Source organism: Polypterus senegalus, chromosome 4 (assembly GCF_016835505.1).
Source record: "Polypterus senegalus isolate Bchr_013 chromosome 4, ASM1683550v1, whole genome shotgun sequence".
NCBI classification, from domain to species: domain Eukaryota; kingdom Metazoa; phylum Chordata; class Cladistia; order Polypteriformes; family Polypteridae; genus Polypterus; species Polypterus senegalus.
This window is the reverse complement of record NC_053157.1, coordinates 220210634-220226505: the sequence shown is the minus strand read 5'-3', so window position 1 is coordinate 220226505 and position 15872 is coordinate 220210634. Positions and strand designations below refer to the sequence as shown.

The following is a 15872-nucleotide window of genomic DNA, read 5'->3' as shown; positions in this document are numbered from 1 at the left end:
GTGCTTAACAAGCAGGCTTAACGGCAAAAGTACTGGGCAATAACGTAAAACAAATTTCTTGATCTAGTCCCTAAAACTGTGCTGTGTAGTCTTAGAAAGTCACAAAAAATATTCAGAAATACTGAGGATGTGGAAGGCAAGGGGAGAATTACAACGTGCATGTATGATTTGTACCTTGCTAGATCAAAGCCGGCCTCAGCCTAAAAGTTTTTAAAGAGAATTGAGTTTCACGTAAAACGAGCAAATGAGTGAATTAATGTGTTCCTGTGTCCAGCATGTTCCTACTTATTTTAAGTGGCTACATTATAAACCTCCAAACTCCTAGGTACCCAGTCATGCGAGTAAATACACACGAAGCAAACCCTTCTCCTACACCACCATTTTTTAATAATGCTGCTTGTGACCTCTCACTGCTCAATGTTCTTTCTTTCTTTTTTTTTTTTTATACTGTTACGTTAAAAGCAAAAGGTAGAGACAATTCCCATCAACATACCCTTTCAAAGCATGGCTAATTTAAAAACTGGTACTTATTTTATTAGTTATACAATACATAAAGCAGCAAATCACAGACTCAAACCTCACCAGAGTCTTATTATAAGAGCACGAGTTGGTTACTTGGTCCGCCTGGGCTAACAGCACAGAAATAGCATTAATAAAATAAAAAAAAAAACAGCATATGGATAAAGCAACTCATGATGGTGTCCACCTTGGAAAAGTGCTAGTGATGATGTGGATGTCTTATATTTTGTGTCCTTGGGATAGTTTACTTTGCCCCCACAATGTACTGAATAATATAATCTTTTGGAAGTGAATACTTCACAATCACCACAAAGACGGACACTGCTCAAAGCTGCGGTTAAACAACTTGTGCAGATACGACAGTAGCTATGAGGAGTGCTTGACTGCAATAGGAGGCTGCTTTAGCAATCTGACTCAAGGGTCTCTGAGGAGCTTGTTCGTTTTCGCACAGCAACAGATTCCTGAAAGACGACGTGCAGACTTCAGGATAGAAATGCTTCTCGTAAGGAGCTATACAAGTGGAAATGTGACGTTTATTAAATGTTCTTCATCAAGGGACCTTCTGATCTCGGGCTGAGTGCAAAAACACATGTACCCAAATCACAGTGATGCTCCAGTGAATGAGCAAAAACAAACAGTGTTTGAAAAATTAAAGCTCAGAAAAATAACTTGGAATGAGCACCGCTTTATATCTGCGAAATGAACCATCATTCTCAGCACCTTGAATGACATCTTAGATGGGGTTTAAGAAAATCAAAAGGGTATATAATTAAAGTTTTTCATGAAGCTTTAACTTAGCTTTAAGGTAAATTCTACACTTAGAAGGAAAGAAGGTTAAAAACAAAACATTTCGGCTATTGAGTCATCATGCTATACAGCTGAAATGTTGCATCTTTAACCTTCCGTCCTTTTCAGGGTGGAAATAACTTTTTCTCTTTGCAGATGAACGCTGACATAGTCCTCCACTTACTCCGTGAAATTTATAGGCACATAGGAGTTTAGTCATCCTACAGCAAGAGGGGAGAAAAAAAATATAGTATAATGTTTTACTTGTCAACTACAGACCTGTGCACCAACAAGACACAGCAGTCTCTATATGTCTGGATGCAGACGTGTTAAAACACACTGAAGGACTACGGATGCATGTACACACTCTCATTATAATATAGTTTAATGCTAAATTGAAGCTCTCTATCCTGTGATGAAAAAGCCATTACATATATGATGTATGAATTTTTTTCATTCTCAACTGTTGTTTGCCCTAACTTAAAGGATAATAAGTGAAGTGTTCTTGTGATACAGTGGCAATGCAAAAAAAAAACAAAAAAAAAACTGCACCATTAGTTCAATTCTGCAAAAAACAGTACAAGAATAAAATTAAGTGCATTAAAAGCTGAACTGCAAACAATCGCCCTATTCACCTGCCCCTCAATAATGCATTCTCAAGGAGTTAAAGATAGAAAATCAGTCACATTTCTCCCGTTTAGTCTTAAGAGTGAAAGCAGACAGATTGAAGATCAGCGGTACAATGTGGAGTTGAAAGCTTCGATAGCCTGGTCTGGCGGCAGACAGACTGCAAATGTGCTTTTCCGCAGTCGCATGAAAGGAAAACAGAGTCCTGAAAATATAGGGCGCAGACTTCACCTGACGCGCACCAGCTTCAGTGTCACGCGGCAATTGTAGGTCAGTAACATAGACACGTCTGAGACATTAGAAATTCAGCCACTGTCTAGGAGCTATGTGCATGGTCCAAATGCATGCTTGGGATTCTAGTACATTGCTGTGTGGAGAACTTAAACCCTTCCCACCTCCACCATAAGTTGGACCACTACCACCCGCAGTTTATTATTTCAGAGTAGGTAACATTTCAACAAATTCGGGATTTTCTTCCACACAAATGGGCATGATGTCAATTCCTTGTTTTGCTTTTCAGGATCCACAACCCACCCACTCTTAGATCCTCATTGGCCAGCAAGCTTTCCAAAACATCCGGCAGATTTGTTGTTGCTAAGCAGTTAAGTGAGAGACACAGACAGAGCGAGGGAGAGAGAGAGAGAGAGAGAGAGAGAGAATGCACATGCAAGCGCTTACTGGGTCCTGGTGCCTACCAGCTGTCTGCTACACCATACACACAGTACGGAATGAAGGGATGTGGCAGACTTTGTACCAGGGACTGCGACACTAAACCACAGGCTAGCACAGTCATGACACCATTATATCAGTCTGTCAGAGTTAGTAACTACTGTTCTTACTTTCCGTCCCAGCCTATATTAGTATCACTGAAATATCAACAAAAATTCATCCTAACTACATGCCATCAAACCAATTTTACATAAAGTGAGTTGTTCACATCCATGCACACAAACCATCATAAAAGTTCTTTTAGGCTCCCATTATGCAGAATACCATCACACAGCATTTTATAGTGCACATAAGAATGCAGTTTAAGGCAAAGAAAAGACTGAAAACAATTAAAGAGAATGACAATGAAACAAAAAAAAATGCATTTTTGAGCTGGAAGTGAAAGTTTATATAATAAATTCCACAAGCATTAAGGCAATTGAGAGTATAACATATTGTTACCCAACTGGAAGGCTTTGAGCAAGCTTCCACAAAAATCCCTGATTTAAGTCACTCAATCAGCTCATAATAAGCTGGCTCAGACAGATTGAATGTCAGTGTCTGTGCTGGCTTCCATCAGTCTCCACAGGGCAAACATGAGTTTGTCCTGAAATTGTCTTGGTCTCTTTCCGTGCCTTGTTCTTGCCTAGTGCAAGATAATAACCGCAGCATAGATGATGAAATTTATTAAGCAGGTTTGTTAATTTTGCTTAGATGAGGTTAGACCAAGTACATGTTCAGGCTCCGAATTGGACTATATTGGTCAGCCTGCCCAACGTGTTAATGCAGCCAGATACACTGCTTTCATACTAATAAATTTCATTTGAGATATTCTATATCCATCCATCTTCAAACTTGTTTAAAGGAATACTCTACGTTAAAATTACATTTTATTTGTTACTTGCCCCATATTGTTCATAGTGATGGACCAGAAAAAATTTTAATCTCACTCTTCCATGGAGAATGGTGAAAACAAAAATTTTTCATACAGTAGACTTAATCGGGACCCACACTGCACAGTCGCAAACAATACAAAACATCTAAGGAAAAAAAATTTATGCTGTACATGCACATCTGTTATCTAGTTAAATACCCACAATTTCCCAAACACATGTATTTTATCTAAAATTTTGTTTAACAAACCATTTCTTGAAAATCCTCATGTATTACAGGGACGTGCATTCAAACATAATTGAGCCTTTGAACTGAACACCCACCTCTTCCCTCATTTGCATATCATAAAATTTATATTCATAGTGGAAAGTCACAACTGCAGTACTTACGGTTTTTTCAACACAGAATAAACCTGTTGGTTGATGAAGTATTACACAAATATAATGCATACTTGCTAAACGATAATGTTTTCTCTGACATTTTTAAGTTTATTTCTAATTGTATACCTCTTTTACACTATGCAATGTTGATATGACATGAAGCACCATGGCAGCCAATGAATGAGCTATTACTGTACGAGACTCGACTCCTGCTCAATGCAGGACGCAGGTGTTAAATTCAAAAAAGCTTGTTCTCAAAATTTCATTAATTTGGTTCACATCAGATTCATGCATTCCCAAACCACCCAAGGTAGGTGTCAGTGATAACATTGTTTCCTATTCTAACTGACAAGCAATAATCATCTAATTTCTATGCACCACCAACTTCAAAGAGAATAAGTAAGGATATGGAGTAAACAAGGCATTGAACTGAAGTGGGAAAAGCAACAGTTCATTTTAAGTTCCTCTTAGTATCTTGGGTTTCCAGTTTCGAAAATGCATGTATGGAGAAAATGGTTTAGTGAAAGAGAATGTAAGCATTACTACCTAAATGTACTATGGCCTGGATAAATACAAAAATTCTATCACCGCAGAGAAACCATAATTCTTGTCTGTCACATATTTCATCCATGATAATTACTATACTTCCCTAATACAGGCATGCTCCCCCTCTCATTAAAAACAGCCTCAATTACTCCAATTCTGAAAAAAACTGGTTTAGACCCAAATATTGTTAACAATTATCAGCCTATTTCAAATGTTTCATTTATATCTAAAGTTCTCGAAAAGATACTTGCCTCCCAACTCATGTCCCATCTTTCAAAAAATAACCTTTTTGAACAGTTTCAATCTGGTTTCACCCTAAACACAGCACAGAAACTGCCCTGGTTAAAGTCACAAATGATCTTCTCCGGGCAGCTGACATGGAACTTTTACCATTTCTTGTGCTTCTTGACCTCAGCTCTGCATTTGACACCATATCCCATCAGATACTTTTGAAATGTCTAGCTAGTTTTGGAGTCTGTGGCCTTGTCCTCCAGTGGTTTTCTTTCTATCTCACTAATAGGAAGCAATTTGTTCAAATAAAAGGCTTTAAATCTGAGAACGCAGTTGTTACTCAGGGAGTTCCGCACGGTTCCGTTTTGGGGCCGCTTCTTTTTCTCATTTATATCTTCCCAATAGGTAATACCTTCCAGCACCATGGTATTAAGTTTCATTGTTATGCTGATGACACACAGCTACATCTATCCACTAAATTTACTTCTGTTTTCTCTCCAGATGCTCTTACGGCATGTCTCCAAGACAAAGACATGGATGACTCTCAATTTTCTCCAACTAAACAGCAATAAAACTGAGGTGCTCCTCATTGGCTCTAAATCTACACTTGCTAATAACCATTCTTCTATTTTAATTAACAATATTAACAGAAACATCCATCCATTAATCCATTATCCAACCCGCTATATCCTAACTACAGGATCACAGGGGATCTGCTGGAGCCAATCCCAGCCAACACAGGGCACAAGTTAGGAAACAAACCCCGGGCAGGGCGTAACACAAACATCTCTTCCCAAGTTAAGAGCCTGGGCATCATTCTAGACAGTACTCTTTTTTTTCTTCCCATATAAGTAACACTTCTTGGACTGCCTTCTTCCATCTCTGAAACATTTCTAGACTTCATCCTGTTCTTACACAACACAGTACTGAAGTACTGGTTAATGCCCGAGTCACCTCATGTATAGATTACTGTAATGCTATTCTATCTGGCATCCCACAAAAATGTATCCATCGCTTACAACTTATTCAAAATGATGCTGCCAGGATAATAACCGGTTCTAAATCCACTGAACATATTACACCTATTCTCCCACAACTTCACTGGCTCCCTGTTAACTACAGAATACAATACAAAATACTATAACATCTCCTCCAGACTTACACTCCAGCTCGCTCACTCAGATCCTCGTCTGCAGCTCTACTTTCGTACCACACATCAAACTCTGTTCTATGGGAGCTCGAGCGTCTCTCATAGTGCTCCTCAACTCGGGAATTCTCTTCCCTCTCATATACATCTGCTCGATTCAATAACTCAAAACTTATCTTTTGAAACTGGCATACCAATTGTGAATTCTACATTGTTCCGGTCTGTTATCTTTAGTTTGTTTGCTAATTATTGCTTTGTGATTTATCACTCTCTTGATTTTATTTTACTGTCGTTTAATTTTATTGTAAGGTGACCCTGAGTGCTAAGAAAGGCGCCTATTAAATAAAATGTATTATTATTATTATTATAAAACTAGAACACTGTTTAGGTAGACATTTGTGCACATCCCTGCTGGGGAAACCAGGCATGGACTGTAACAATGCCTTTCAAATATGATAAGGATTTTTAGAGTGACACACACACAGATATATATTTCTATGTGTACACATACACAAACCCTATCCATTTTCAGTCTCCTCTCATCCATCCTTGCTGCCTTGCCAATTACTGCAATGACATCAGCCAGAGAAATGAAGCCACCTCAATGTTTCTGGAGCATTCTGTTCCAAGTAGGACATATGATGACTTTAAAGAACTCATAAACCTGGTGAATATTCGTGCCTCGCACTATCATCTCCAGTTGAGTTCAACAGTCCCCTAGTTTTGATGAGAACAGCCTGGGAAACATCTTCCCAATCCTTGCCAAGTCATTATATATGGCTTACAAGAACCAAAGTTATACTTAATGGACTCACAAAACTACAATTACAAATGGGACTTCACTTAAGCCAATGTTGCCACAGACAATCTTGTTTTGTCAGTGCATCTCAGTCAAATCTCCTAATATTGAGTGGAATCCCCTTGCTTCAATTTGACAAAGTTCCTTCCCAACTGGGGACTATCAACAGGTCTTAAAAAAGGGGATGCACTAACACGTATCAACAGCTTTGTGGCCAGAGCTACTTGCAATTGCCTCCAATATTGCGATCTTGAAAATAGTCCATTCAAAGTCTTCATCCATATTCTCTCCCAAGAAGCAAGAGAGGCTCTTCCAGAGGTCGATGGTGAACCTATTCCGAAAAGGTTTTTGCTGGACATTCCCAGCCAACCCTCACTACCTGTCTGAGATTACAGAGTAGTGATCAGCTGGCATCTTAACACTTTTCTTAACCAAAGTGTACTGAACATATGGCCTCAGAGCAGGTGGCACCACTATAATCATTAAATCATTAATAATAAAGTGGATAGGCATGGCTAACGTTGTAGGGCTGAATGGCCTGTTCTCATCTAGATTGTTCTAATCACCTCTGGCCCAACATACTCTGCTACAAGGTATACTTCAGAGTATTGCAGTGTTTGAGCATGGTGGTTGTTACGGACAGTCCATAAGTAGGACAGAAATCTAGGCTTTTCCTCCAGGCCTCAACCCATCCCAAGTGTCGTCATCATTCCCCACATCAGTGTTGAAGACACCTAGTAAGATTCCCGGGTTAGCAGACAATACCCTTTTAAGCACCAAACCCAATGTCTCTAAAAAGTTGAGCACCTTCAACAGTCAAATATTCCACTGTGCAACTCAAAGTTGCACTGCGGTGACCCTTTCATATACCAAAACCAACTCCAATTATGTTAAAGTTCACACTGTTGGAGAATTATAGAGGGACACCACAACTCTTCATGGAAAAGTTTGGTTAACACAGCTAATACTGTATATAAACACAAGTCCAGTCATCTCTAGCCAGTAATTACCAACCTCTCATACAATTTACGGTTCCTTCATCACAAGAGAAGCTACATTACATATCCCAGAGTTCAGTTTCTATTTACAATGACTAATATGCTTTGGTTCATCCAACTCTTATCTTTCACTGCACCTGACCACTTTGGAGATGGTGAGTTTACATGGCAGTTCCACTTAGCTTTTTCAGATGGAACCCTACAAAGTCATGTAAATCACCGTGTCACCAGGTGCTGGATGGGGTACACCCCCTCCTAGGCCTGGATGCAATGGCTCCTGGAATGGGTTCCATTACCTCCGATATGGGCGAGGTTCTCTTCAGTTTATTTAAAACATTTTAGGGAGGTTAATTAAGGATGGCTCCTCGCCTGACCCATCTCCTTAGAGTTACACATGGCACTTAACTCCACACAAGTGACAGTTCTACCCCCTTCCTCCAAAGCTGCCTCGTGAATACCCACATGTAAATCAGACTATAAATACATCCATGAGCCACATTTGAGGCCTATCATATTAGTACTGTATTTTGACAATTTTAAAAATCAAACGCTATTTCCTTGTTAAAGACTAAACATTCCAATGCTTGTTATGATTATGCAGTTTGACTATTTATAATCACACATTCACCAGTTATTTTCAATATTTTGGCATTTTTAGAATTTTTATGTCCTGATGTTTGACAACTAAAGTACTTTCCTGAATTCTGGCAAACACGCAGGACCATTGACACTCACGTCACTAGATTCAGGAACATTTGTAACCGTAAGATTGTGTTATTAATGCAATTCATTAATATCAGAATTGCACTGCAACTAAACTAATCCAATCTGTTGAATACATTATATAAATATATTTTTAATGTCTTATGTAAAATTCAATATTGTATTCATTGTCTATTGTTGGGAACTTGTTAATAGTTGCCCTTCAGCATACATAGTTCTGCATGCAGAAAAATAAATTTGAACTTCATTTTCAAAGATGTATACTGAACTTAAATCACATTTAGACTGATAAAATGTCTTCATCAAATTATACTATCTTGCAATTTAAAGACACACACACACACCTTGATTAGAGCATATGCACTATAAACTAGGGGATGCTCCAATTGAAACCTGACGATTAACTAAAAAAATATTTTGCTGATTGGCAAAAAGGCTGATCACAAAAAAAAAAACAAAAAAAACAAAAAAAAAAACTATTTTCAGCCACTGCTTTTCTAAGCTTTAAGCTAATTTAGTTGTAGTGTTCCTATAAGCACTTTCCTCCGGGCACTCCGGTTTCCTCCCACAGTCCAAAGACATGCAGGTTAGGTGCATTACCGATTCTAAATTGTCCCTAGTGTGTTCTCGGTGTGTGTGTGTGTGTGTGTGTGCGCCCTGTGGTGGCTGGGATTGGCTCCAGCAGACCCCCGTGACCCTGTAGCTAGGATATTGCGGGTTGGAAAATTCCTATAAGCAAGGTATTATGGAAGATGAGCCAGGGAATGCCTATTTTTTTTTTTTTGCAGCAAACTTCCTGCAGTGTAACTGAAGAGCAGCGAGTGGAAGCTTGTTTTATAAGTGAATAAGAGGCAAATGATATATTAACCTTTACACTGAAGAAAGTGCAATTATAAACAAAGGGGAAAAAAAGTCTGAGAAGTCATTTGCAATTAGACAATTGTCAAGAAAAGCTACTTTAAGGATTTGAAACCTTTATTTTCTCCATTAAATTAAAACAGACAGTGCTTCAGTTTGGACAGCATTCTTGTTTAAAATGCGGAAGCTTACATTTTTAATTAGAAAATGAAAAGAAAGACGGATTTGAAAGTGCTGCTTAGTAAACAATAGGCTTTTTTTTTTTAAAGATTTGCAGACAAGTACTACATAACTAAAACGGTAATCCAAATTTTATAATTACACCTCAAGAATTATGAAGTTTTATTTGATAAACTGAAGAAAAAAAAACGTGTATAAATATAACAAATGTACATATTAATAGCAAAAAGCTGTAGTGCAATTAATTATTTAAAAATGATTAAAATATAAGTACATGTATATTTACATTTTAGCAGCTTTTAACTGCCAATATCAATTAATTGGTTGTGTAAAAATAGATTTTTGGGGTGGGGATCAATCTGTTCTTAACTCAATTTTTCTTTTTGTAAAAACTTGATTGCTTTATATGGATTCCAATAATCAATTAATCAATCAATCAACATTTATTTATATAGCACTTATTCATACAAAAAAATGTAGCTCAAAGTGCTTTACAAAATGAATAGAAAAATAGAAGACACAATAAAAAATAAACATAAGTCAACATTAATTAACGTAGAATAAGAGTAAGGTCCGATGGCCAGGGTGGACAGAAAAAACAAAAAAACTCCAAAGGCTGGAGAAAAAAAATAAAATCTGTAGGGGTTCCAGACCACGAGACCGCCCAGTCCCCTCCGGGCAAATAAAAAAAATAAAAAAAAAATATAGATTTTTGTTGTTAGAGAAACGGTGAAAATCTTTGTTTCAGATAGGTACATTACAGAAAACAAAACAAAATATGACAGCTTGTAATTATGAAAAGCATTTTATTTTTAATGGCATGTGCATTATATTATAAATATATCTGTATGTGTTTTATTAGTTAAAGTAAGTAGTTTAAGAAAATTGATTTTAGGATTTTATGGTCACTAAACAATAAGCCTAGAGAATATTATTTCTGTTAATACAAAAATGAACAGTTAACACCTGTGGTCTATAGATTAATTATAAAAATACACATTAAAATAAGAGGCAAAACTTCTGTTTGTCTGGTTATGCCGGAGAGTAGTGTAAAAAGTTTTTTTAAAGAGAGAAGAAAACAAAAATAGTAACATGAAATACATCATTGATACTAGCCTTAAAAACCCTGCTGTAAACTGTGCTAGTCAGGGCTTTCATCACATTTTAATAACACAGGTATGAGTACATCCATTATGGTCTGAACAGACAGCAATATTAAAACAGTCAATGTCAAGGTGGCACAAATTGTGGGAGACTCATGAAAATCACATACAAAGTGAGGGTTTAGGACAATATGCATGTACAATGCTTCCATTTTCCTAAAACTGAAAAAAGAACAATAGATAGTGCCCATTCATTTGTTGAACCTGCTTAACTCAATGACTGTCGTCATCGGATTCATGCCAACCAAAATGAATACCAAATTTTAAGAAAGAAAATGCTTTCCCAGCGTTTGCTCTTATAATACAGTTACGCAACATGCCTGAATTATCCGTTAAATATATAATATTAATAAAAAGAAGTAACCTTTGTTAAAAAGAATGTTAGAATGTTAAATAAAACAAGCATATTAGGATATAGAATTCTAAGCCTTTTAAACAGCTCGGCTTTCTCTGTATTTGACAGGAAGTATTTATTAAAGCTTCTGAACAGAATTGCACTGACAAACATACATTAATCCCACTGAACACCTGTTGGTAGAATTTAACCGTTAAGAATTCCAGAAATGTTTTGTCCTGTGATTGACGAGCATCCTATCCATGGCTATGTTTTTGGTTTCAGCAGAACAGGAATTAGAGAAAATGGATGCGTTTAACTTCAATGGCTAACTAGTAAGCAGTCCATTCAGATAGATCAAGATAACTGAACAGAAATCCACATAGTTGGATTGGAATATACAGACCATATTGGGCAGCCTACTTATTAAAAGTACAACTTCAAATGGTCTCCATGATGTATAAATCACAACTGCCAGTTATAAAGAACAGTAAACAACTGGCCAGAAGAGCTGCTTCTGCTACTCACTCTGAAGCATGGTGTCAGACCAGCCATTCATTTGGTTGCACATTAATCAATCTTTTTTTTTTGGATAGCCTAATGTATAGAACATACTACTGCTAGGAACTTTACAAGGCAAATAAAAATAGCTCGTGTTAATCTGTATTATAGCAAATAAAGCCATTTGAATTGATGCTAAACCATTCAACAAAATGCACTGACATTTACTCAGAAAATCAAAGTGAATAAGCACTGCAGACATCAGTATTGTATGTATAAAAATGTCAGTTTAAACAAAATAACTAGAAACACATCGGATGTAAAAGGAAAGAGAACAAAAGGCAGGCTTTCAGATGTGATCTGAACATTATGATAGTGAATCTTGCAGATAAATCTTTTACAGCTAAAAAAATTGACACCTTTACTTCACTCTATTACTGTACAGTGAAGGAACGGTTATTTCAGTCTGCAATGTGAGAAGCAGGGAGCTGGGAATTTAAATTGGATTTCCCATCCACTCTTCTTTACTAGCACCATGAAACTAGTATTCATGCAGTTTAATTAAATTCAAAAGGCTTCCATTTACTTTTTTTTTTTTTATTACGGGGTCGGGTGAAAAGAGAATTCTGATTAATATTCACTCTATCAAGTCACTGATGTGAGCAATACGTACTCTGTGCCATCCACACATGCGACACCCAGCTTAGTCATCTTTAAACCAGACTATTTAGATATTCTAATAATGTGTGGTAGATAGCCAAAAAGTGTGAATGAATGACTGGTAAAGTTTACAGGCTGCCGATGGAGGCGTGATAGTTCTTTGTTCTTCCTGTAAACTCATGACAAAGTACAATTTATAACACAACCAATTTTATAAACATTCAGCAGCCACATATAACTAAAATAATGATATGTTCTAATCACTTTTTGTTTTTTTTAAATTACATATTCTGACATTTCTGGACGTTTGCCATCCAAAGGTACTCTCTGCATGTGACACAAAAATGGAGATCTTCAGGCAATAACTTCAGTGATGCAGCTTTACAGGAAATCCCCAAAACATTATATTGGCATTACTTTACCACCCAATTCTATTCAAAGTGTAAAACAATACACACACTGAGAAAATTTCAGAAACTGTGCTGCCAAGAACAGCTCAGCATGTGTGGGAAAAACTACAGACCGGTCATTCAATGCAAAATTAAAGCCTCAAGTAATGTGTGCTGATGTAAATTAAAGTGAAAACACAGTCAAGCACATTTCTAGCTTTAAAAAAAAAAAACAAAAAAAAAACAACCACACACTATCTAACAAAGCAGAATAAAAGAGGTAATAAAGATCAGAGCCTTACATTTAGCTTCACTAATATTTAATTTCTCAATTTTTCTTTTGTTAATGTCTGAAAGAGGTCTTTCTAGAATTTCAGAAATTAACATCACATTACCAGTAACATTGATTGCCATGGACCACATTGTATTAGACTTTAGGTTTTTTTTTTTGTTTTTGTTTTTTTCCCCAAACCCCCCACCCATTTTGCCTGTAAACTCAGTGCACTGTTTCTGCTCAAATGCAAAAAGATTCTTAAATAGTCTTAAACAAAGAAAAACAACTTCTAGTATCTTCTTTCTGGCTGGGCAATTTCAGGTTTGAATTCCATCAAGCCAGAAAAAAATTAACATGTTCTAGTACAAAGTGTAAACAAGTAAATTCCACTAAATTCCTCTCATGGTTTAATCCACAAACATTCCAAAATGCGGCAAGAGTTGATGGCAGGGGCTCCTGAATCTAAGGCATTGCATAATAAAGGAATACAAAAGGTATAAAATAATTAACGTGTGCAAAAAAAAAACAAAAAAACACACACACACACAAGAGAATGCTACTAATGATGAACTTCAGTCAAGTTATTGTTAATACACTGAGTTGGGACTTGTGGCTTTACTGTTGAGGGAATGAATTTGATAATAAATGTAATATAATGAAGAACGGCACTTTGTGATAAAGTTGATATGGAGAATTCCAGCATTTTATGCTGCAGCAAAAATGCACCACCCACTTCACCTTGCTGCACACTGCTTTCTTAGTAGCACACAACACTAATGGTAAACATTTTTGCCGTGTGTCCTTGAAGTAGTCCAAGAACATGTGGGCACATGAAGCAAGGTTGTGTAGTGACCTTCATGCTGTCCAGACAGATGCTGATGGGTAGGCTTCATAAACGATGGACAAGTGACACACCCGAAAACACCAATACCAGGGATGAGCAGAGGTACTTTGAACTACTTTTGCACAATTTTGTGACTGATGAACCAATGTGCATGCCTTCATAACAACAGTATACCTTTTAAAAACCACTCTTCATGGTTAAGTCCCAATTGATACGGGGAGGGAGGGGGGTCTAAACCTGGCGGAGGGTGTGGGCACATATACAGCATGGAGACAGAAGCTGGCACTACGTGTCCTCAGACGCGCCTAACTCAAACTCCGATGCACGGCCGCTCATTGTTTTAATTGGCAGGCTCTCTGCTTAGCCCTGGCTGGGTGATTCGTTGTTGCTAAGCAGTGGGGAGCGGAGCAGGGAAATCAGAGAGTCTTCCAGGTCCCAATGCCACCCACCCCCCCAAAATGCATGTAGCAACATGAGAATTACCACCCTTGAGATGTTTACCACTTTCCCACCTTCCGTATTCAAAAAAGCATGAACTTAACAATGCAAATAACCTGTGGTCTAATGGAAACTAGTTGAACTTTTTTTTTTTTTTTTTAAGTACAATAAGTACAATGACTTGGGCGTTCAGTGACATCAAAAAAGTAAACATATTTTCTGTGATTTAATCTGTCAAATTAGTGACCACCCCTTACAGCCATAAATTACTACAAAAAAACTTTAACTACTACCTAACGATGCATCAACTAATGTTGAAAGAAAGACACATTGGCTGTAGATAATTAAAGTAATTCTTGCACTTTCTGCTGTCGAGTTTTATTTCTCATGGTCGCCAGTGATCAAGAACATAACACTGCAGATCTGTCATCCTAAGAGCTAAACGACTACATAACAAGAAGCAAATTAAAAAAGACTTAAAATGAAAACAAAGCAAAGCTCACCTTCTCATCAGAGCATCAGGGCATCCTCTGCAAAAGTTCACTTGTATTAATTGGAAAGCTCCTATGTATTTGAGGGAACTCGCTTAGCTTCGAAGCTTCAAGCAGAAACTTTCCCTAGTTACAGAACTAGACTGGGAAAGAACTGGGGGACTGGGGTTGGTAAAAAAAAAAAAAAAAACACAAGGAAAAACCCACACAAAACAAGGACATGAACTAACCCCCCCTCAGCAGCCGCCAGACGCGGCTAACTCAAACTCAAACTCACGCCCCTCCTGGAGTCTAATTGGCCAACTAGTTACCCAGCTCTGTCTAGTTGATTCGTTGTTGCTAAGCAGTGAGAGAGAGAGAGAGAGAGAGAGAGAGAGAGAGAGAACAGGCGAGCATATGAGAGAGAGAGAGAGAGAGACACACATGCATATACATATGCGTATGCTGGGTCTGCATGCTGGCCTTCAACGCAAAGGCTTGTAAAACACTGCCATCAAGAGCCTCACTTGGCAAGACTCTGTCTGAACAACCAAAAACTAGCTTGCAGTCTTAACAGCCCGAGTTCTCCGTTATAAAATGCAAGTATTCATTTGTCATTTCATTAACACTTATACCTCATTAACCCAAACAAGCTAAAACTCTGCATTAATGGCAAGTACTTATCAGTGAGTGGACAACCCTTCAGTTTTTCGTTTTTTATTCATCAATATCAAAGCCAAATATGATCCAAAAAAAAAAAAAAAAGGAGAAGAGTAGTAGTTATAATGTCAAAGTCATAATGAATTTTAGTTATTTCAAGATTGCAAAGGCCTTCACAACTACATTGAATACCAGGTACACAAAAGGGCATATAAAGTGGCATTTGAGGAATACTGTACATACTGGGGGCAGGACAGATCAAGTAAAACAACTAAGTTTCAGAAAAAATGTGACAGAATGAGGGATTACTATATACTGTATACACTCTTGATTACTGGACTTTTAATCGGCTTACAAGGATTTCCTCTTTCCAACATTGCCTTTGCATGATAATATCATTACAGACTACATAGCTACAGGAATAGGTTTCACACAAACACACCCATACCACCACCACACACACACACACACACAAAAAAAAAGCTTGACCTTGCCCACTTTTCTACCCAGCAGTCTGTGAAAGCTCTCAGGAATAGTCGCATTTTGTCAAAAGGTCTTTGGTTTTGGTGTCTGCTCTTGGTGCACTGTTTAGTTTAGCCTTTCCAACGTCTTCAAAGCATAACAGACACTTGCAGGACTGTACCTACTTCCATCTTTTCTTAAAAAACATCTATAGGCTTCACTGGATTTTCTTTGGCCCAGTTAAATGTAAAGGCATTTCAAAAGATTACATAACGAGTTTG

General features: G+C 37.5%; 1 protein-coding gene across 2 annotated transcripts in view; it reads right to left on the bottom strand.

Moving 5' to 3' along the window:
• eif2ak3 (eukaryotic translation initiation factor 2-alpha kinase 3) overlaps positions 1-15872 on the bottom strand; it is an 81007-nt gene that overhangs the window by 28445 nt on the left and 36690 nt on the right. The window contains exon 1 of one of the 2 annotated variants that reach the window (XM_039751987.1): positions 14503-14520. The exons of the other annotated variant lie outside the window; for it this stretch is intronic. Within the exon in view, the coding sequence (XP_039607921.1) occupies positions 14503-14510 (8 nt within the window). The 5' untranslated portion in view covers positions 14511-14520. Of the gene's footprint in view, positions 1-14502; positions 14521-15872 lie in introns of those variants that run through there. 2 annotated transcript variants of the gene reach the window in all.